Source organism: Coregonus lavaretus (genome assembly GCF_964263955.1).
Source record: "Coregonus lavaretus genome assembly, chromosome: 3".
NCBI classification, from domain to species: Eukaryota; Metazoa; Chordata; class Actinopteri; order Salmoniformes; family Salmonidae; genus Coregonus; species Coregonus lavaretus.
The window spans coordinates 59,622,158-59,643,700 of NC_139990.1; the positions used below are offsets into that span (position 1 = coordinate 59,622,158).

Genomic DNA, 21,543 nt, shown 5'->3' on the forward strand with positions numbered 1-21,543 from the left:
AAGTGAAGATAGAGCTTTACTTAGTTACAGCAGAAGCTTCTCATCTCTGCACCTACCTTCTTGATGTCCATGTCGTCCAGGTGGTTCTGGACAAACTGCACGGTGGCGTTGAAGTCAGCCTGGTTGAACTCGTAGGGGATGTTCCAGCCCAGGGGGCCATATTTACGCCTCTCTTGGACTGTAGAATGGAGGAACACCACCCCATACAGCATGGGCCTCCACTGGACCATGTTACTGACATCCAGCAGGTCCTGGTTAATGCCTGGGGCAACAAACAATGGTGGGTTAGGGTTAGCGTTGTGGTTGAGGCTAGGGTTAGGATTGAACCGGGATGTGGACATGATGCTAAGGTTAGGGTTGGTGTTGTGGTTGAGGCTAGGGCTGAACTGGGATGTGGACATGAAGCTAGGGTTAGGATTAGGGTTGTGGTTGAGGCTAGGGTTGAACCAGGATTTGGACATGAAGCTAGGTTAAGGGTTAAGGGTTGTGGTTTAGGGTTAACCTGAAGAAACGGGGGTGTATGTGTATGTATGTTTGTTTGTGTAAGTGCGTACACATGCATATGTATGTGTGAACTGTGGTGTGACCCACCTCCATAAGTCCTCTTCAGCCCTGCCTTCAGTCCCTGGGGAGGCTCATTAGTGAACTTGATGGACATCTGCAGCAGTGTGATGGGGAAGTGTTTGTGGACCTCTGTAGTAATCCACAGGCATCCATGAAGTCCAGTCCCAGGTGGCAGTTCTGGAGCAAGGCCCAGCCACCCTGTGTGTGCATTTGGAATAGAATAGAACATTATGTCATACATACGTTATTGTCCATATTGGGAGAGTAATTATTTACTACCTTAATTATATAATTCAATTAATAATGTGAGGGAGATGCATGTGGTGTTAGTCCATTTCATTTTTTATCCATTCTAATCCAGTCTAATATACAGTCTAATACAGTCTAAATCAATCACATCCATTTTCATTAACACTATGGGCAATTTCAATTCACATTCCATCCCTATCCCAATTTTAATTCCCAATTTGATTACAAATGAGATGGCATGGACCACAATTCATGGCAGAACGCTGATTCCTAATAAGTTAGTCTCGCGTACCAGACTTCCTCACTAAGCGCAATAGCCTGGGGACGAGGATAATTATAACTTGACTGTTAGGAGTCCAGTCAGTGTGTACTATAATGCTGTGTTTAGGACTCACGTTGGCCATGGTCTGCTGGAGCAGCTTGCGTGCGTGGACCTCCTGTCCCTGGCCCATGGAGACATAGCGCGTCTCTATCTTCAGCCTCTTCCCCAGGACGTTGATGGAGTCGGTGGGGTCTGAGCCCATGGACAGGAAGCAGATGAGCGGGGTCCGGGGGTCTGACTCCTCCCATGTCTTCTCCAGGTCCAGGATTACTCCTTCTGCATACTTCTCTCCCATCGAGTCCATTATGTACTTACGGGCCTGGAGGACAACAGGTAAAGCATTAGTTAAAAAGTCACCTGCTACTAGATTCAAGCAATATGCAGTAGAAATACTCAAAACTCAGTCCAAAGCTTTGATGAAAATACCAAAAAGCGTAGACATTTCATAAAGTATTATGTCTTGGATTGATTAATGAATTGATTGATTGAATCATTCAATGAGAGGTACAGGTGTACCTGTGCGATGGTCCTGTCTGGGCACCAGGAGCGTATGAGCAGCAGGCGGTGGAAACAGTCCAGGGTCTGGTCATAGGCATTAGGGATCCCCTCCTCCTCAGGGGCCTCCTTATCAAACCATGCCTTCCACTGCTTCTCATTACGACAGATCTGGACACACACAGACACACACACAGCTCAGTTCAATGACTAGTTCAATGCCATATTTGACAGAGCTCAGAGGAGTAAATGGAGCACTGTAATCACAGAGGAGCATTACAATGAATAGGGTTGTTTACTGTGGTGGGGGGGGGGGGGTATTAGTGTGACAACATGAAGTAGCAGTGTAAGAAAACACTGCATGGGGAACACACCTGATCAAGGATATCAGAGAACTGCCACAGTTTGCTGAGCTCAACCAGATTGAGCCAAGTCATGTCTAAGATCCACTTGGCAGGCTTATGGGGGCAAGCCTTCAGATCCAGAGAGGCACCTCCTGCATAGGACAGATAGAGGAGGTTCCTTCCAAGTCAATGGTCTGTGAGCAATGAACAATATTTTGGTATTCAACATTTTCAGCAATGACTGAATTAACTGTGGACTACAGATTGGTGGAATGAATTGGAGGATGGAGTTTGTTTCCCACCTTTAATGAGGGTGAGGAACTCATCGTGTTTCACACGGTTACTCTGCATGTCGATCTTCAGCGTCAGCAGGAGGGTAAACAGGAATTTGTGCTCCTCATACAGACCCCTGGCTGCGTACTTGTGCACCTCGAAGGTCATGTGCTCAATGATATTCGCTATTCGCTTGCTGGTAATTGGACTTTTGATTGATCTGTTCAGAGAAGGCATAGTGTGGTGGTTATTATGTTAACATTCAAATATAACTGTTGCTATGGTTTCATATATTATACTTCAAGAATCAGACGACTCCTACAACTATACAAAATACTTTGCAAAACCACAAATCCCCCAGTGTAACTTATCAATTCACAAATCATTGATTATATATTCATTCAATTCAATGGTTACACAAAATGACTGAACCACTGAGGACTAATAATTAAAATGAAATACATAAATACAAATGTATGGTATTCTGTATAAGAAAAAGTGTATTACTACTGTACCTGGCCAGAGAGAGGTCAAAGATTCCCAAGAACTGTCGTAGTGACGTTTGGTACATGACGTTAACCATGGACATCACAGTGATGAGGAAGTACAGGATGCTGCCTCTGGTGGCCACTGTAGCAGCACAATAACACACAACAGGCAGACAGTGAGTGACAGACAACGTTCATTCTATATTATCATACATTCAACTCTGCTCAAACAAACTTGCCACTTGAAAAGTGTGAGGAATAGATTGCTCCTGAAGAACAGTCAACACAAGGTGGTGCCAGTTGCTATCCACCAGAGCACTGTGATTGGTTAGGGTTAACCCTTACCCTAAAACAAACTGGTACAGTACAACCCACCCAACTCACCAGGTCTGTACAGAGAATAACTCTACCCTAACCACAGTACAACCAACTCACCAGGTCTGTACCGAGAATAACTCTACCCTAACCACAGAACAACCAACTTACCAGGTCTGTACCGAGAATAATTCTACCCTAACCACAGTACAACCAACTCCCCAGGTCTGTACTGAGAATAACTCTACCCTATCCACAGTACAACCAACTCACCAGGTCTGTACCGAGAATAACTCTACCCTAACCACAGTACAACAAACTTACCAGGTCTGTACCGAGAATAATTCTACCATAACCACAGTACAACCAACTCACCAGGTCTGTACCGAGAATAACTCTACCCTATCCACAGTACAACCAACTCCCCAGGTCTGTACCGAGAATAACTCTACCCTATCCACAGTACAACCAACTCACCAGGTCTGTACCGAGAATAACTCTACCCTAACCACAGTACAACAAACTTACCAGGTCTGTACCGAGAATAATTCTACCATAACCACAGTACAACCAACTCACCAGGTCTGTACTCCTCTCTAGCAGTGTTGATCTGGATCTCGGTCTCGGCTGCAATCTGTAGTTTCTGTGTGACGTCCTCGGCGGTGCGCTTGGTGTTGCCCAGGACGATGATGAGGCTCTCGTCATCCACCAGGGAACCCTGGGTAGAGGTCAGACGATACAGCAGGTTGTCCTCCAGCTCTTTCATCTTCCTCTTGTTGGCCGTTACATCTTCCAGCAGGTCAGTGCGCTCCTTCTCCAACTCCTAGATATAACAGGGATAGATAAGAACACTGTTCAGACACAGACACTAATGTTCTTGTTGGCCGTCACATCCTCCAGCAGGTCCGTATGCTCCTTCTCCACCAACAACAAGACAGACATTGATTTTTTAGGTCATATCAAATCAAATCAAATCAAATTTTATTGGTCACATGCGCCGAATACAACAGGTGCAGACATTACAGTGAAATGCTTACTTACAGCCCTTAACCAACAGTGCATTTACTTTTAACAAAAAAAGTAAAAATAAAACAACAACAAAAAAGTGTTGAGAAAAAAAGAGCAGAAGTAAAATAAAATAACAGTAGGGAGGCTATATATACAGGGGGGTACCGGTGCAGAGTCAATGTGCGGGGGCACCGGCTAGTTGAGATAGTTGAAGTAATATGTACATGTGGGTAGAGTTAAAGTGACTATGCATAAATAATTAACAGAGTAGCAGCAGCGTAAAAAGGATGGGGTGGGGGGGCAGTGCAAATAGTCCGGGTAGCCATGATTAGCTGTTCAAGAGTCTTATGGCTTGGGGGTAGAAGCTGTTGAGAAGTCTTTTGGACCTAGACTTGGCACTCCGGTACCGGTAGCAGGGAGAACAGTCTATGACTAGGGTGGCTGGAGTCTTTGACAATTTTGAGGGCCTTCCTCTGACACCGCCTGGTATAGAGGTCCTGGATGGCAGGAAGCTTGGCCCCAGTGATGTACTGGGCCGTACACACTACCCTCTGTAGTGCCTTGCGGTCGGAGGCCAAGCAGTTGCCATACCAGGCGGTGATGCAACCAGTCAGGATGCTCTCGATGGTGCAGCTGTAGAATTTTTTGAGGATCTGAGGACCCATGCCAAATCTTTTCAGTCTCCTGAGGGGGAATAGGCTTTGTCGTGCCCTCTTCACGACTGTCTTGGTGTGTTTGGACCATGATAGTTCGTTGGTGATGTGGACACCAAGGAACTTGAAGCTCTCAACCTGTTCCACTACAGCCCCGTCCCAGCAGCATGTTTTTCTCCATGATTTCATAAGCATATGATTGGACGTGGTTCCTGACCTGTTTCTCAGTGAGGATGACCCGTCCCAGCAGCTGGTCCTCCAGACCCCTCATGGTGACAGTGAAGTCTATGATGGAGGTGCGGGCGCTGATCTCTGGGGTGTATGCTGGGTTGGGGAGCTTAGTGGTCACATAAAGACGGAACCCCCTCATCACATCCACCTCCTTGTCTCCCACTTTCACCTGGTGCAGGAAGAGGAAAAGACAGTCATGAAGGGAGAAAGCCAATGTGGTTCCACTGGTTACATCCGAATTCATTCACAAACCACTCCATTGTGACAAAAGTCATTGTCCAGATTGAGCAGACCAAGGCCATGTTCAGTTGCCAAACATTCTTGAACGTTGCAGATAGAAATGCCATGAATAGAGCTGATGTGATTCCTTATTCTACATGTCAGAGGCATCTTTGATCTACGTAGCCTATTTCTACCACTTTCCAAAACGTTCAATCCTGCTGAACGGGATTATGACATATTTTCCTGATGTCGTTTGCAACCAGAAAAACGTACCAAACTTTTTGCCCGCAGTGACTGTTATAAGGATAAATAAAACACATAGGCCACATGAATGTTGAGAGCTTGGGACTATAAGGTTCTATCTGCAAAAATATGATTCTGAGGTAATTGGCTTTAAAATTCTGAAGCCTCATTGGTTTGAATTGTGTCAGCTGTGTATTCTTTTGAACTTAACATGAATTGGGGTATTTAGAGTACTATATAGGTAGAGAACATTGAACCGAACAAGCTTATGTAAAAACTCAATTTTGACAAATTATGCTCTCAATGTATTAGATTAGAGAGAATAGCCCCAGAGATAATAACCCCATAATGATAATGTGTTTCATGTGATAATGTGATAATTGACAATGTGGTTAGGATAATAGTACATACCTTATAAGTGGAGCCCGTCTTGATGAAGTTTTTCTCCAGTACATTGTCCAGTGCCGGGTCCAGCTCTTCCCCTACGTCCTCGATCAGTAGGGGGCGCCCCAGAGACAGGCTGTCCTCCAGGTGGTTCCTGAAGTACTTGTGGTTCAGGGATGTGATCTGGGAACCACAAAAATGTCTCATTACTGACACAGCATTACACAAGAGTTTCTTTACCAAGAAGGAAGATCCCCCAGATCTAAAGGTTAGGGTTAAGGTTAGGCCTAAGGTTAGTATAACCGCTGTTCAGAACCATACAAAAGCAAACTTTATTTTTTAAACCAAGAAGCATTACATAGAGTTTCTTTACCAAGAAGGAAGATCTGACAGATCCAAATGTTAGTTAGGCCTAAGGTTAGTGTAACCGCTGTTCGGAAACATACCAAATCTATCGGCTGGACAATGGGAGGGCATAGTTATGTGAGAGAAGGAGGACAATAGTGTGAAAATGAATGCTGCCCAACCTGCAGCTCGTTCCTGGATTCTTTATTTTTTATCCAGATCTTGCCCTGGGTCTGAGGGTCTATGAGGAGAGGGAAGCGTGAGGCCTTGGTGATGATGATCCCGTTCTGGATGGATAGGTCATCGTTGGGCAGGCCCTGAAGGTTCCACTCGCTGACCGTGGGCGCGTCGATCAGCATCTCGGTCAGGTTGAGGTTGTTCCCGAACGGGATGCGTCTGGTCTTCATCTCCCTCTGCCGGAGTAGGACAGAAAGGCTGTGGCCAATAAGACATCACCTGAACCAGGAAGTAAGCACACATTGGTTGGTTCACGCCTCATCCTACTGTTTAGCATAACTACAGATAAAATACTAATACACATTGAAAAATATGGTACAGTAGCAACCGGTTCAGAGCGTTTCCCGAAAAAAATAAGATGTAGAGAATTGTGGAAAATGGACAAAAGGTCATACAAAGCTTTTGGGAAAGTTAGCCCTGTTATTACTGTAAAAAAGGCGGAGAAAAAAGGGTTGAATGAACCCACCTACAAGGCGCTTGGTCTGGGCGGCAAACTCTTTGCTCTGCCCTGTCCAACGCTCCTTCTCTCCAGCCAGACCACTGATGAGGCTAGAGGCTGTCTGCATCTTGTGTCTGCAGCGTTCAGCATCCTCCAACAGAGCTGAGAGCGAGGCAGAGAGAGAGAGAATATATGTTTTTAACATAATATTTTTTATTTATTTTTTCATGTAAGACAATGAGAAGAGAGGTGTTCAGTACCTGTTTCTCCATCATGGCCTTCTCATACTCTGCTTGCAACACATCCAGCTCTGCCTGCTTGTCATCCAGCTCTGCCTGGGCCGTCTGCAGGTCCATGTTGGCTATGGCCAGCCGGTTCTGCTGCCCTGCCAGGTTTGCCTAAGAGGGAAGTACAGTATCAAATATTAACTGGACACAAAATGTACTGGAAACAAGAAATGAATTAGCAAGTTTGTGGTACACATGTCAAAGGTTATCAGAGACACGGGTGGTGTTACACAATGGAGCGATTTGACCAAATTCGTGAAATACCCCTGAAATTGATTTAGCCTGGGGTTGCCTGGAAGACCCACCTTTAATGGGAGCACCTCCTTGTTGATGGAGAAGAAGGAGGCCATGGCTTTGGTCCAGGAGGCCAGACCAGCCACGTTTCCACACACGCGCTTGGCCGTCTCCAGGGTGTAGTCTGGCATGTCAAAGTAAGGCAGCAGTAGTTCCACCATCTCCTCATTGATACTGTCTTTGGGGAATTGCTGTTAGAGAGAGACAACAGAGCCTGAGTTGATTTCCTGGTCATATGTCCCTGTAGTATAGTGTCTATAGTGTAGTATGTTACTGTAGAAATGCACAGTGTAGTCTGGTTACAGTGTGTAGATGTCGTACCTGCACACTGTAATACTTAATTTGCTTATCTAAGTAATACTACTTAGATGCTGGCCATCTGTTTCCTACCTGCAGACTGCCCAGGAAGTTCCCAGCAGTCATGAGTTTGAGGGACTCCTGCCAGGAGGGTATGGTGCAGTTCTTCTCCGGGTCGATCTTCACCGTGTTCACCCTCCTCTGGAACAGCAGCAGAACACAGTCCATGATCCTCATGATGAGGTGGGGAGGCCGACCCAGGGTCCGCACCGTGGCGATGTCCGACGGCTTGATGGTCTGATGAATACAGGAGGAAGGAATACAACTGCATAAGTAACTGAGGGAACATTCACTAAATATTCTCACCAGATATACAGAGAGAGAACTACCACGTTGAGCAGGGGTGGGCAATCATTTCAGCTCGAGGGCCACGTCGGGATTTCAAAATTCAGAGGAGGGCAATTTGCGGCACAGAAAAAGGGCAGTTATTTGAAAACATAAAGGTCCATTATATTTTTTACATACTTTCTATCTAGCTTTCGACATTCAAGAGTGGCCTGAAGTGTTTTTTTAGCCCAAGATATCTATTTTATTTTTTATTTTATTTTAAACCTCCCCTCGGCCAGTATGAATGGGCTCGTATGTTGCCCACCCCTGACGTTGAGGGACAAGAATTGGGTCAAATTTATTTGTCAAATCTGATTTTTCCAGGTACAATGGAACCAATGGAATTGTCTTAAAAAACTCCAGCTTAATCAAGTGCATCCATGGTCAGAGAGGGCCACACCAAACACAATTGGAGATCTGAACTTGAAGCAATGACTGGGTCTGATGCTACTCAGAAGAACCCCCTTGTCCCCCACTCACCCCCTCTGCCCCCTCCCAACAGACCTGTAGTGCCCCCTCTGCCTCCTCCAGGGCTGGCTTGGCAGCCTCCAGCTTCTCCTCAGCGAAGGCCTTGTCAGCAGAGATGCTGTCCACTATGGCCTGGGCCTTATCCTTGACCTTCTGGACCTCCACCTTGACCTTCTCTGCTGCCTGGGCCTTCACTGTCACCACCTTCAACACCTGAGACACAACAAACCATCACAAGGTGCATCTTTTGGTTTGCATAAAGCAACTTTATTTTTTTCACTTTTCCAAAGAGTGGAGTTATTATGTCGTTATACACTGAATACAAATATAAACGCAACATGAATAGTGTTGGTCCCATGTTTTATGATCTGAAATAAAAAATATCCTACATTTTCCAGCTTTATTTCTCTCAAATTTTGGGCACAATTTTGTTTACATCCCTGTTAGTGAGCATTTGTCTGTCAAGATAATCCATCCACCTGACATGTGTGGCATATCAAGAAGCTGATTAAACAGCATGATCCTTACACAGGTGCACCTTATGCTGGGGACAATAAAAAGCCACTTTAAAATGTGCAGTTGTGTCACACAATACAATGCCACCAATGTCTCAAGTTTTGAGGGAGTGTGCAACTTGCATGCTGACTGCAGGAATGTCCACCAGAGCTGTTGCCAAATAATGTAATGTTAATTTCTCTACCATAAACTGCCTCCAATGTCATTTTAGAGAATTTGGTAGTACGTCCAACCGGCCTCACAATCGCAGACCACGTGTAACCACACCAGCCCAGGACCTCCATATCCAGCTTCTTGCTACAGACACAGAGGCCTCTTTCAGCTTCTGAAGACCTGTGTTCATCCTGATGGGGAAACAGAATGGGATCAACAATCATTCTATTATACAAGTATACCAGGTAAGTTTGGTCTAATCTTTCTTGAACACATATTAATTAGTAAAAGGATGACTGAAAGGCAGAATGCTAAGAGCACGATATAGTATAGTAGACACCATGTATTGGTAGATAGAATATAATACTACGTATATAATACTAGTATTCTATTCAATCATGTGATAGACACACGGCATTAGAATAGATAAGAAATGCTGTGATAAACAACTACCATTTCTTTAGACCATGGTGTACTGTGAAGCCGTATGTTCCACATAGTAACGAAGAGCATTAAGTAAGTAAGGAAGTACCGTAATTACCTGTGTGCCAGTGTCTGCACCTCGGAGTGCTTCTCCTTATAGATGGTATTGTATCCCTGGATGAAGGAGAGGTAGGACTTGGGAGTGACGTGTGTGGCGCGGCGGTACCTCTGGAAGTAATCTACACACTTCTCTGCCACGCCGTCCTGGAAGCAGCCCATACACTGCACCACCTCCCCCTTCACCACGGTCGAACAGTCGATGTCATAGGTGGACAGGAAGTGCTCTGACACTGGAGAGTAAACGGATTGGAGATTGAAGCAAATCACTATTAAAATGTGCAGTATAGATTTATACTGTATGTGCGCATACACAGAGACAAAAACACATGCATACACACAAACGGACACAGACATACACACCTGCGATCAGAGCATCTTTGGGCCAGCGGCTGAACCAGTCCATGGTGCAGCCGGAGATGAGGGCAGGGAACTTCAGGGCTCTGTTCCGGAACTTTTCCCCCACGGGAGAGAAGCAGAGAACCACGTGAAGGTTCTGTCTGACCCTGCTCATAAAGTAGTCATGGAGGTTCTCATTGGTCGGTGGTCGCCGAGGAAACTCTCTTTTCATGACTGGTATGAGGTCACTGATGATCTCGTCAATTTCATCTCGAGCGAACAAGTTTGACACCTGAAAAACCAGCACAATATATAACAGTTATCCAAGTTATAATGTACAAGAATTGTTTATCTCAAACACAGATTGACACAACTTCTTGAAAATGCTCTAATGCTTTATGTGTGCCCTCTATGTGTGTGTGTACATGTGATCAATGTGAGTCCTGACCTCTCCAGACGATAGCACATTATTCATGTACTCCAGGAAAGACTTGTCCTTGATCTCGTTATCAGTGAAGATGAAGCTGATGCCTTTTCCCTGCTGGCCTGCTGTCCTGTACAGACCCTTCAGATCCTCCATCAGGTTAGCAGTGTTGTACGAACTGAGGACAGAACACAGGGTTGTTACAGGTGATAGTGAAGGTGTCAAAATAGTGAAGGATAGGGGACGTGAGGAATCGAGGAAAGACAAATTGGCAGAGTCACTGTGCATCTACAGGAGGACAACAGAACTGCATGGCAACGTTCAATACATTACAAATGCCTGTTACAGTTGTAAAGGGACTGTATGAGACTGTGTGTCTGTTCCAATACCCTTCCTAGCATACTACTTAGTATGAAGTATGTAGTAGTATGCTAGTATAGACATTGGAGGTTGTGTCTGTACCGTGTTAGTGTGATCTGAAAGGTCTTGTATCCGGCGATGAAGGAAGCCAGTTTAGTCAGGCTCTGCTTGCCTGATCCCCCAACTCCTACCAGAAGGGCATTCCCTCTGGGCGTGCGGATGATCCTGGAGACCTACAGACAGACAGACAGACAGGTGGGGTGTTGGAGTGGGAGTGACTCCTTCCTTTTCTGTTTTCAATAGAAGCAATTCTTATATCAAGTGATCTGATGCATACACTCATTGGTGACTGACTTTAAGATAGCTGTTAAGACTTCTGCCGAAGTTGGTGCCTCTCCTTGTTCGGGAGGCGTTCGGCGGTCGTCGTCACCGGCTTTCATCTGCCACGATCTACGTTTCTTTTTCCATTTGTGTTGTCTTTATTGTACACACCTGGTTCCCATTACATTATTTCCCTATTTAACCCTCTGGTTCCCACATGGTTTTGGGCGTGTTTGTTCTTTGTTTTGTGTCTAATACTTATGTGAGCTGGTGTGTTTTCCCTGCGTGGAAATTAGTGTTGGTTATTTTTTAGAGTAAAGTACGTTGTTTACTCAGTTCTGTGTCCTGCGCCTGACTCCGTCCTACCGCTGCACATTGACACTTGACAGAAACACGCACCACATATGGAGTCAGCAGCTGCATCCAGTCCTCCGGTACCCGTGGAGGAGCGCATCCAGCAGCACGCGACGATGCTCCAGAATCTTGGCACAGCCATGGATCGCGTGTTGCAGACCATGGAGCGATGGGAGAGAGGGGTTTTTCCCACAACCCCATCAACTTCAGATCAACCCACACCGATGTCCACCCCTCCGTCACCTGGACCCAGTGGGATTCGGCTCTCGCTCCCGAGGGCATATGATGGGACGGCTGCCGGGTGCCAGGGGTTCCTGCTCCAGGTGGAGCTCTACCTGGCGACCATCCACCTGGCTCCCTCGGGATACGAGAGCGTGTCCGCCCTTATCTCCTGTCTGTCAGGGAGAGCGCTTGAGTGGGCCAACACCGAATGGGGAGGAATAGACGCAGCGTTGGTTCCCTATGAGGATTTCACCCGCCGCTTCCGGGCGGTCTTCGATCATCCACATGAGGGGAGAGCGGCGGGGGAACGCTTGTTCCACCTCAGACAGGGGAAGAGGAGCGCACAGGACTTTGCAGGACCTTGGCTGCCAGCGCGGGATGGAATGAGAGGGCCCTGATCGGCCATTACCGGTGTAGTCTACGTGGGGACGTTCGTCGGGAGCTGGCATACAGGGACACCACCCTTACCCTCGACCAGCTGGTGGATTTATCTATACGGCTGGATAAACTGATGGCCACCCGCGGACGTCCGGGTCAGGGTCCATCCATTCCATCCCCCAGCACCTATGACCCTACCCCTATGGAGCTCGGAGGTGCTGCTCTAAGGGTGACCGGAGGGGGGGCCGTTTCCTGCACCAACTGTGGCCGCAGAGGGCAAACTGCTGGTCGGTGCTGGGGAGGTTCCCCAGGGAGTCGAGGTAGCAGGCAGGTAGCAGGCAGGTGGATCATCCCAGGTGAGAAGGCATCCGACTCACCCAGAGCTCCCTGTTGCGCACATGTGTGTATGCATAGAATTTCCTGAGTTTTCCCCACATTCCCAGCATCAGGCGCTAGTAGATTCAGGCGCAGCTGGGAACTTTATTGACTGTTCATTTGCACGTAGATTAGGGATCCCTATTGTTCCTGTTGATGTGCCCTTCCCTGTACATGCCTTAGATAGTCGTCCTTTAGGGTCGGGCCTGATTAGGGAGGTCACAGCTCCACTATGTATGAAAACGCAGGAGGGTCATGAGGAGAGAATTAGTCTCTTCCTGATCGATTCTCCTGCGTTTCCTGTGGTGTTGGGGCTTCCCTGGTTGGCCTCTCATGACCCCACTATTTCGTGGCAACAGAGGGCTCTCAAGGGATGGTCACGTCAGTGCTCAGGGAGGTGTGTAGGTGTTTCCATAGGTGCAGCTACAGTGGAGAATCCAAACCAGGTCTCCACTATGCACATTCCCCCCGAATATGCCGATTTGGCTCTCGCCTTCTGTAAAAAAAAAGGCGACTCAACTACCACCCCATCGACAGGGGGATTGTGCGATAAATCTCCAGGTAGGCGCAGCACTTCCCAGGAGTCACGTGTATCTTCTGTCTCAGGAGGAGACGGCGGCTATGGAAACATATGTCTCCGAATCTCTGGGACAGGGATACATTCAGCCTTCCACTTCACCTGCCTCCTCGAGATTTTCAGGGACCTGCACGGGCAGGGTGTAGTGGTGTATATAGATGACATTCTAATATACTCCGCTACACGCGCTGAGCATGTGCCCCTGGTGCGCAAGGTGCTTGGTTGACTGTTGGCGCATGACCTGTACGTCAAGGCTGAGAAATGTCTGTTCTTCCAACAGTCCGTCTCCTTCCTAGGGTACCGCCTGTCCGCGTCAGGGGTGGAGATGGAGAATGACCGTATTTCAGCCGTGCGTAATTGGTCGACTCCAACCAGGTAAAGGAGGTGCAGCGGTTCTTAGGGTTTGCCAACTACTACCGGAGGTTTATCCGGGGCTTTGGTCAGGTAGCGGCTCCCATTACCTCCTTGCTGAAGGGGGGACCGGTGCGACTGCAGTGGTCAGCTGGGGCGGACAGGGCTTTTGGTCACCTGAAGGCTCTGTTTACCTCGGCTCCCGTGCTGGCTCATCCTGATCCCTCCTTGGCATTCATAGTAGAGATGGACACGTCCGAGGCTGGGATAGGAGCTGTGCTGTCTCAGCGCTCGGGTACGCCACCAAAGCTCCGCCCCTGTGCTTTCTTTTCGAAAAAGCTCAGCCCGGCGGAGCGAAACTATGATGTGGGGGACCGGGAGCTGTTAGCTGTTGTCAGGGCTGTGAAGGTGTGAAGGCATTGGCTTGAGGGGGATAAACACCCTTTCTTCATTTGTACTGACCACCGCAATCTGGAGTACATCCGGGCGGCGAGGAGACTGAACCCTCACCAGGCAAGGTGGGCCATGTTTTTCACCCGTTTTGTTTTCACCCTTTCCTACAGACCAGGTTCCCAGAATGCTAAGGCAGACACACTGTCCCGGATGTATGACACAGAGGAGCGGTCCACGGATCCCACTCCCATACTTCCGGCTTCTTGCCTGGTGGCACCGGTGGTATGGGAGGTTGACGCGGACATCGAGCGGGTGTTACGTACGGAGCCCACTCCCACCCAGTGTCCAGTTGGGCGTCTGTACGTTCCATCTGATGTCCACGATCGATTGATCTGTTGGGCCCACACATCACCCACCTCTGGTCATCCTGGCATCGGTCGGACAGTGCGCTGTCTTAGTGGGAAGTACTGGTGGCCCACTTTAGCTAAGGACGTGAGGGTTTATGTTTCCTCCTGCTCGGTGTGCACCCAGTGCAAGGCACCTAGACACCTGCCCAGAGGGAAATTACAACCCCTACCCGTTCCACAACGGCCGTGGTCACACCTATCGGTGGACTTCGTGACGGATCTTCCTCCGTCACAAGGTAACACCACAATCCTGGTCGTTGTGGATCGGTTTTCTAAGTCCTGCCGTCTCCTTCCTTTGCCCGGTCTCCCTATGGCCCTACAGACTGCGGAGGCCCTGTTTACCCACGTCTTCCGGCACTACGGGGTGCCTGAGGATATAGTGTCTGCTGATCGGGGTCCCCAGTTCACATCGAGGGTCTGGAGGGCATTCATGGAACGTCTGGGGGTCTCGGTCAGCCTGACCTCAGGTTTTCACCCCGAGAGTAATGGGCAGGTGGAGAGAGTTAACCAGGATGTGGGTAGGTTTCTGCGGTCCTATTGCCAGGACTGGCCAGGGGAGTGGGCTGCTTTCATCCCCTGGGCAGAGATGGCCCAAAACTCCCTCCGCCACTCCTCCACTAACATGTCTCCGTTTCAGTGTGTACTAGGGTATTAGCCGGTCCTGGCACCGTTGCATCAGAGCCAGATCGAGGCACCGGCGGTGGATGAATGGTTTCGGCGCTCTGAGGAGACATGGGACGCTGCCCATGTGCGCCTGCAACGGGCCATCAGGCGACAGAAGGCGAGCGCCGACCGCCACCGCAGTAAGGCTCTGGTGTATGCCCCAGGGGACCGGGTCTGGCTCTCGACCCGAAACCTGCCCCTTCGCCTGCCCTGCCGGAAGCTGGGTCCGCGGTTTGTGGGGCCATTTAAAGTCCTGAGGAGACTGAACGAGGTATGCTATAGGTTACAGAACGAGGTATGCTATAGGTTACAGGTTACCGTATTAACCCCTCGTTCCATGTGTCTCTCCTCAGGCCGGTGGTGGCAGGTCTGCTCCAGCAGTCTGAGGTGCGGGAGGTTCCTCCGCCTCCTCTGGACATCGAGGGGGTCCCGGCGTATACTGTACGAGCCATCATGGACTCAAGGCGTCGGGCGAGGGGCCTTCAGTACCTCGTGGAGTGTGAGGGGTACGGTCCGGAGGAGAGATGCTGGGTGCCGGTGGAGGACATCCTGGACCCTTCCTTACTGCAGGAATTTCACCATCTCCACCCGGATCGTCCTGCGCCTCGTCCTCCGGGTCGTCCCCGAGGCCGGTGTCGGCGCACTGCTGGAGCCGCGTGTCGGGGGGGGGGGGGGGTGCCTCTCCTTGTTCGGGTGGCGTTCGACGGTCGTCGTCACCGGCTTTCTAGCTGCCACCGATCTACGTTTCTTTTTCCATTTGTTTTGTCTTGATTGTACACACTTGGTTCCCATTACATTATATTATTTCCCTATTTAACCCTCTGGTTCCCACATGGTTTTGGGCGTGTTTGTTCTTTGTTTTGTGTCTAATACTTATGTGAGCTGGTGTGTTTTCCCTGCGTGGAAATTAGTGTTGGTTATTTTTTTGAGTAAAGTACGTCGTTTACTCAGTTCTGTGTCCTGCGCCTGACTCCGTCCTACCGCTGCACATTGACACTTGACAATAGCTAAGTCTTTCAAAAGCTTCCAATGGGAATGTTTAGTAATACTTTCTATGAAGACCCTCATTGTAATGTGATATAAGCATGTTTATAATACCTTATGATCTAAACACGATGCACTATAATTCATGACAAAGGTGGTAATAATTGCTCATAAACACCTATAAGGTGAGCATAATGACAGTTTCCCTCTACCTTGACCAGGTGTATCATAGCATCTCTGAAGAACACCATGTCCATGCCAGCTCCTCTGATGCTCTCGTTGTACTGGCCAAGGAACATGTTGAGCCTGTCCATCAGGCTCTTAAGCGACTCGATGGACTCATACACCTTGGGCATCTCAAAGTCTGTATCCTCTGGCTCCTCACCTAGTGGGAAAAATGTAGTCATTGTCAATGCCAGATTATCCCATTCAAATGATCCAACTCTCTGCTAGCACATAGCTAGTTTACTTGATTTGTCAATATTGAAGCACCTTGAATTTAAATAAAAAAAGTATTTTGTATTTATTATTGTATATATATATATATTAATTTAATATAATAACCTGAAATTCAGCTTTAAACTGCAATATATACAACATAATAATAAACCTTAACACACAATCTTAGAATGTACTGTTTGAATCCTTAATACATGGTAGAAAAATACAGCACATATTTAATATAGACAATATGGGTTAAAAAAACTGCAAATGACTTATCTCATGCAGGATCATGCGATAGATAGTGTATGCATGTGAAGGGGCTATACAGTACCTGGTGCTCTGGCTATACCTCTAGCTTCAGGAGCATCTCTTAGGAAGTCAACAAAGTAGCCGTCTACTCCGAAGTCGACCACAGCCCTCTCTTCCTCTCCTAGCTCCTCCTCTACTAGCTTGGCCAGGGCCCTGTCGAACCAGGCTACATCTTCTGGCATGGTGAACCGGTCCGCGATCACACGCTTACACTCATGCTTCCACAGCCGAAGCAACACCTACAGCATACAGGGTCAAAATAAAACAACATTTGTCTCATGGAAATGTTAAGTCTACATTCACAGAACAACTGCTGATTAAATGTCTAGAATCTTACTGTAATTTAGGACAGAAGCCATAGCTATTTTTCTCAGTTCATTCAGACCTTTGGATCCAGTGAGTAACCTTTTGATATTTATTCCTCTAGTTGTATTGGATTGATTGATTATGTTTATTGTCTTTCAAGAGGAAATTCAGTCACACTTTATTTGGATAGTCCGGATAGTCCATCTGTAGAGCATGTCATACTATCAACAAACTATGTGTTGATAAGCAACTGTTTTCTAAGGTTACAGTTAGGGTTAGGTTTAGAATAAGGGTTAGGGTAAGGGTTAAGGTTAGGGTTAGTTGATAGTTAGTTTAAATGTTACTGATAGTCTGTAGAGCATCTACAGATGGAATATCCAAATAAAGTGTTACTGGAAAGTTTGAATGGACTCACAGTTAGAGAGTCGACCACCTCAGTGGTTGGGTTGAGCATGCCCTGCCAGACTCTGGACAAGTCTCTGAGGTTGAAGATGTAGTGGAACTTGGCCGGAGTGGGCAGCATCTTGACCTTGGTCATCTGCCACAGCCGACGGGTCAGCGGCACCAGCTTGGCCACAGTTCCACGCACCTCTTCTGTGAAGCCTCGCCTGGCACAGTAGTGTCCTGTCCCGATGACTCCTGGTCAGGGAAAGGAGTGAGGTGAGGGGAACAGGGGTTGACCACGTGAAGGTGGACGAAGCATTGAGGTAAATAAGTGAAAGAAAATAGTGTTTTTGTTGAGAGATATATAATGGTGTAATTATATATGTATATATAGATATCTAATATAGTCAAAATGACAAGAAGCCCAGTGTAAATGGATGAGAAGTAGTACAGGTAACTCAAATGACAGGGTATTCATTTTTTTTTATGCTAGAAGGGAAGAGGGAAACCCACACTGATCAAGAAGCTAAACCATAGAGTCTCCACACACAGATTCAATTTCAGAGTTTTTAAGGAGCCAAACCCACCAAATATCTTGTCGATGGATGTGTTGGAGGGCAGGGTGCAGTTGAAGATGGAGAACTGCCTCTTCAGTCTCTGGGGGATGTCGTTGCGGCCTCCCCCTGGGTGGATCATCGCTGCCAGGAACTGGATGTCCACAATATTGGTGAACTCCCCCGGCTTCTCCAGATTGAACAACCCGTTCTGTTCCATCAGCTGGCGGACTATCTCATTGGTGACCTAAAGCGGGGTGAGACAAATTAGGAAATTAGGTAAAAAGGAAGAATAATCTGTACACTCTCGGATTGCAATTTCATATGGTAAGGTTTCCCAGGAAAACAAATGGGAAAATGTGCACTTTTTTGTCTTTCGCTATGGTGATTTAATGAGTGCTGAGTTTGAGTCCGACCTGATCTCCCCAATCATTGATGACTGGCATGTTGATGTCATCCACAAAGATGGACATCTTCTTCCCTGCAGGAGGGCCGTAGGTGGTGCCCATCCGCTTGTCCACATAGCTCTCCACAGTCCGCTGGAGAGAAAGAAAGAAAGTGTTTCATCTTTACAGACAGTGAATAAGGGAACAAAATTCACATTTGAAGTATTGTTACTGTAAATAAATGGTGCATAGACCTGAGTAGTCAGATAAACTTACTGACAAGTGACTGTAAAACATTTTCATTCATTCACAACTGATCTTAGAAAGTCCTACCCATCTAAAACTTGAAAAGTTAGAGTAAAGAGCAGAAAGTGTGTGGTGTTGTTTTGTAGGTGTAATACCTGGAACATGAGTGGGGTTGTGGCGGAGGAGAAGTTGAGACTCTTGGCCATGTGAGTTTCGGGGTCGTATTTTGACATGTATCCCTAAATGATGACCGCCTTGGCTGTGCCTTGCTCTCCGATCAACAGCACAGCCTGCGACAAAATGAGGAAGGAATTACTCTTGAGGATCTGACCAAGATCACATGGCTAGGGGGTAACTTATCCTCCACTTAGAAGCCAAATTAACAATACTCAGAACAGGATTGCTAATATAGGATCAGTATAGCCTTTTAGATAATAATGAATACAATTATATATACAGTGGGGAGAACAAGTATTTGATACACTGCTGATTTTTCAGGTTTTCCTACTTACAAAGCATGTAGAGGTCTGTAATTTTTTATCATAGGTACACTTCAACTGTGAGAGACGGAATCTAAAACAAAAATCCAGAAAATCACATTGTATGATTTTTAAGTAATTAATTTGCATTTTATTGCATGACATAAGTATTTGATCACCTACCAACCAGTAAGAATTCCGGCTCTCACAGACCTATTAGTTCTTCTTTAAGAAGCCCTCCTGTTCTCCAATCATTACCTGTATTAACTGCACCTGTTTGAACTCGTTACCTGTATAAAAGAAACCTGTCCACACACTGAATCAAACAGACTCCAACTTCTCCACAATGGCCAAGACCAGAGAGCTGTGTAAGGACATCAGGGATAAAATTGTAGACCTGCACAAGGCTGGGATGGGCTACAGGACAATAGGCAAGCAGCTTGGTGAGAAGGCAACAACTGTTGGCGCAATTATTAGAAAATTGAAGAAGTTCAAGATGACGGTCAATCACCCTCGGTCTGGGGCTCCATGCAAGATCTCACCTCGTGGGGCATCAATGATCATGAGGAAGGCGAGGGATCAGCCCAGAACTACACGGCAGGACCTGGTCAATGACCTTAAGAGAGCTGGGACCACAGTCTCAAAGAAAACCATTAGTAACACACTACGCCATCATGGATTAAAATCCTGCAGCGCACGCAAGGTCCCCCTGCTCAAGCCAGCGCATGTCCAGGCCCGTCTGAAGTTTGCCAATGACCATCTGGATGATCCAGAGGAGGAATGGGAGAAGGTCATGTGGTCTGATGAGACAAAAATATAGCTTTTTGGTCTAAACTCCACTCGCCGTGTTTGGAGGAAGAAGAAGGATAAGTACAACCCCAAGAACACCATCTCAACCGTGAAGCATGGAGGTGGAAACATCATTCTTTGGGGATGCTTTTCTGCAAAGGGGACAGGACGACTGCACCGTATTGAGGGGAGGATGGATGGGGCCATGTATCGCGAGATCTTGGCCAACAACCTCCTTCCCTCAGTAAGAGCATTGAAGATGGGTCGTGGCTGGGTCTTCCAGCATGACAATGACCCGAAACACACAGCCAGGGCAACTAAGGAGTGGCTCCGTAAGAAGCATCTCAAGGTCCTGGAGTGGCCTAGCCAGTCTCCAGACCTGAACCCAATAGAAAATCTTGGGAGGGAGCTGAAAGTCCATATTGCCCAGCGACAGCCCCGAAACCTGAAGGATCTGGAGAAGGTCTGTATGGAGGAGTGGGCCAAAATCCCTGCTGCAGTGTGTGCAAACCTGGTCAAGACCTACAGGAAACGTATGATCTCTGTAATTGCAAACAAAGGTTTCTGTACCAAATATTAAGTTCTGCTTTTCTGATGTATCAAATATTTATGTCATGCAATAAAATGCAAATTAATTACTTAAAAATCATACAATGTGATTTTCTGGATTTTTTAGATTCCGTCTCTCACAGTTGAAGTGTACCTATGATAAAAATTACAGATTTTTGCTTTGTAAGTAGGAAAACCTGCAAAATCGGCAGTGTATCAAATAATTGTTCTCCCCACTGTACATAGGGGACTTGATCCTAGATCAGCCCTAATACTCTGAGACCCTTTGTGAATACGGACACCCACCTCGCCCTGTTTGGCTATGGTTTGGATGAGGGTTAGAGTAAGGGTTAGGGTTAGATGGGTTAGGTTTTTGGACTCTCACCTTGCCCTGATTGGCGATGGTCTGAATGAGGAAGTCAGTGCGGACATTGTCCACGTTGGGGACCAGGATGGATCCGTACTCTGGAGTGAGATCTGATGGGTAGACATACTCCTCTACCCGCGTGTTCCAGTGGACCCACTGACCTGCACACACAGGAGGACATACAATAATAAATCATTGAAAAACAAATAGATGTGAGCATCATGGACACCATCCATGATGTCATCTGATGGAATTTTCACCATCCACGATGTCATCAGCTGGAAATACTTTAGTTCAGTTCTACGAAATGATTGTCAAATAGATAAATGACATTTTTCTGATGATAATACACACCAGAGGGTGAACATATCTTGAAACCCTTTGAAAGCAAGCAGGACTAATGTAATACCAACATCAGCTTATAAGGAATGGTAATGAGGTGACCAATAATGTTTGCAAATTGAGATCAGCTGTGCGGGTGAATTTAACGCATATTAATGGTTTAACAAGAGATCAGATGGTGATAATCTGGTGGCATCCATGGTTGCAATTGGCCCATGATGTTTATATTTCAATGCACCATCTTTTTAATTGAGCAAGAGCACTGTGAAAGATCAATATGATCTTATGATCTACACTGAACAAAAATATAAATGCAACATGCAACAATTCCAAAGATTTTACTGAGTTACAGTTCATATAAGGAAATCAGTCAATTGAAATATATTCATTAGGCCCTAATCCATCGATTTCACATGACTGGGAACACAGATATACGTATGTTGTTCACAGATACCTGGATCAGAAAACCAGTCAGTATCTGGTGTG

General features: G+C 46.9%; 1 protein-coding gene across 1 annotated transcript in view; it reads right to left on the reverse strand.

Moving 5' to 3' along the window:
• The window catches only part of LOC311108249 (dynein axonemal heavy chain 5-like), a gene marked incomplete at its 5' end in the record, with an annotated part of 67,401 nt that overhangs the window by 3,138 nt on the left and 42,720 nt on the right, over positions 1 to 21,543 (reverse strand). Inside the window, 31 exon segments of the mRNA XM_084150870.1 lie at positions 57 to 262; positions 592 to 711; positions 714 to 762; positions 1,209 to 1,454; positions 1,652 to 1,801; positions 2,005 to 2,126; positions 2,277 to 2,467; positions 2,763 to 2,877; positions 3,630 to 3,873; positions 4,929 to 5,111; positions 5,819 to 5,974; positions 6,319 to 6,551; positions 6,554 to 6,592; positions 6,840 to 6,990; positions 7,073 to 7,210; positions 7,405 to 7,584; positions 7,784 to 7,987; positions 8,582 to 8,758; positions 9,327 to 9,405; positions 9,756 to 9,987; positions 10,118 to 10,385; positions 10,542 to 10,695; positions 10,980 to 11,110; positions 16,115 to 16,287; positions 16,696 to 16,894; positions 17,377 to 17,600; positions 17,933 to 18,146; positions 18,316 to 18,438; positions 18,687 to 18,770; positions 18,774 to 18,821; positions 20,734 to 20,876. Coding sequence (XP_084006996.1) covers positions 57 to 262; positions 592 to 711; positions 714 to 762; positions 1,209 to 1,454; positions 1,652 to 1,801; positions 2,005 to 2,126; positions 2,277 to 2,467; positions 2,763 to 2,877; positions 3,630 to 3,873; positions 4,929 to 5,111; positions 5,819 to 5,974; positions 6,319 to 6,551; positions 6,554 to 6,592; positions 6,840 to 6,990; positions 7,073 to 7,210; positions 7,405 to 7,584; positions 7,784 to 7,987; positions 8,582 to 8,758; positions 9,327 to 9,405; positions 9,756 to 9,987; positions 10,118 to 10,385; positions 10,542 to 10,695; positions 10,980 to 11,110; positions 16,115 to 16,287; positions 16,696 to 16,894; positions 17,377 to 17,600; positions 17,933 to 18,146; positions 18,316 to 18,438; positions 18,687 to 18,770; positions 18,774 to 18,821; positions 20,734 to 20,876 — 4,976 coding nt within the window.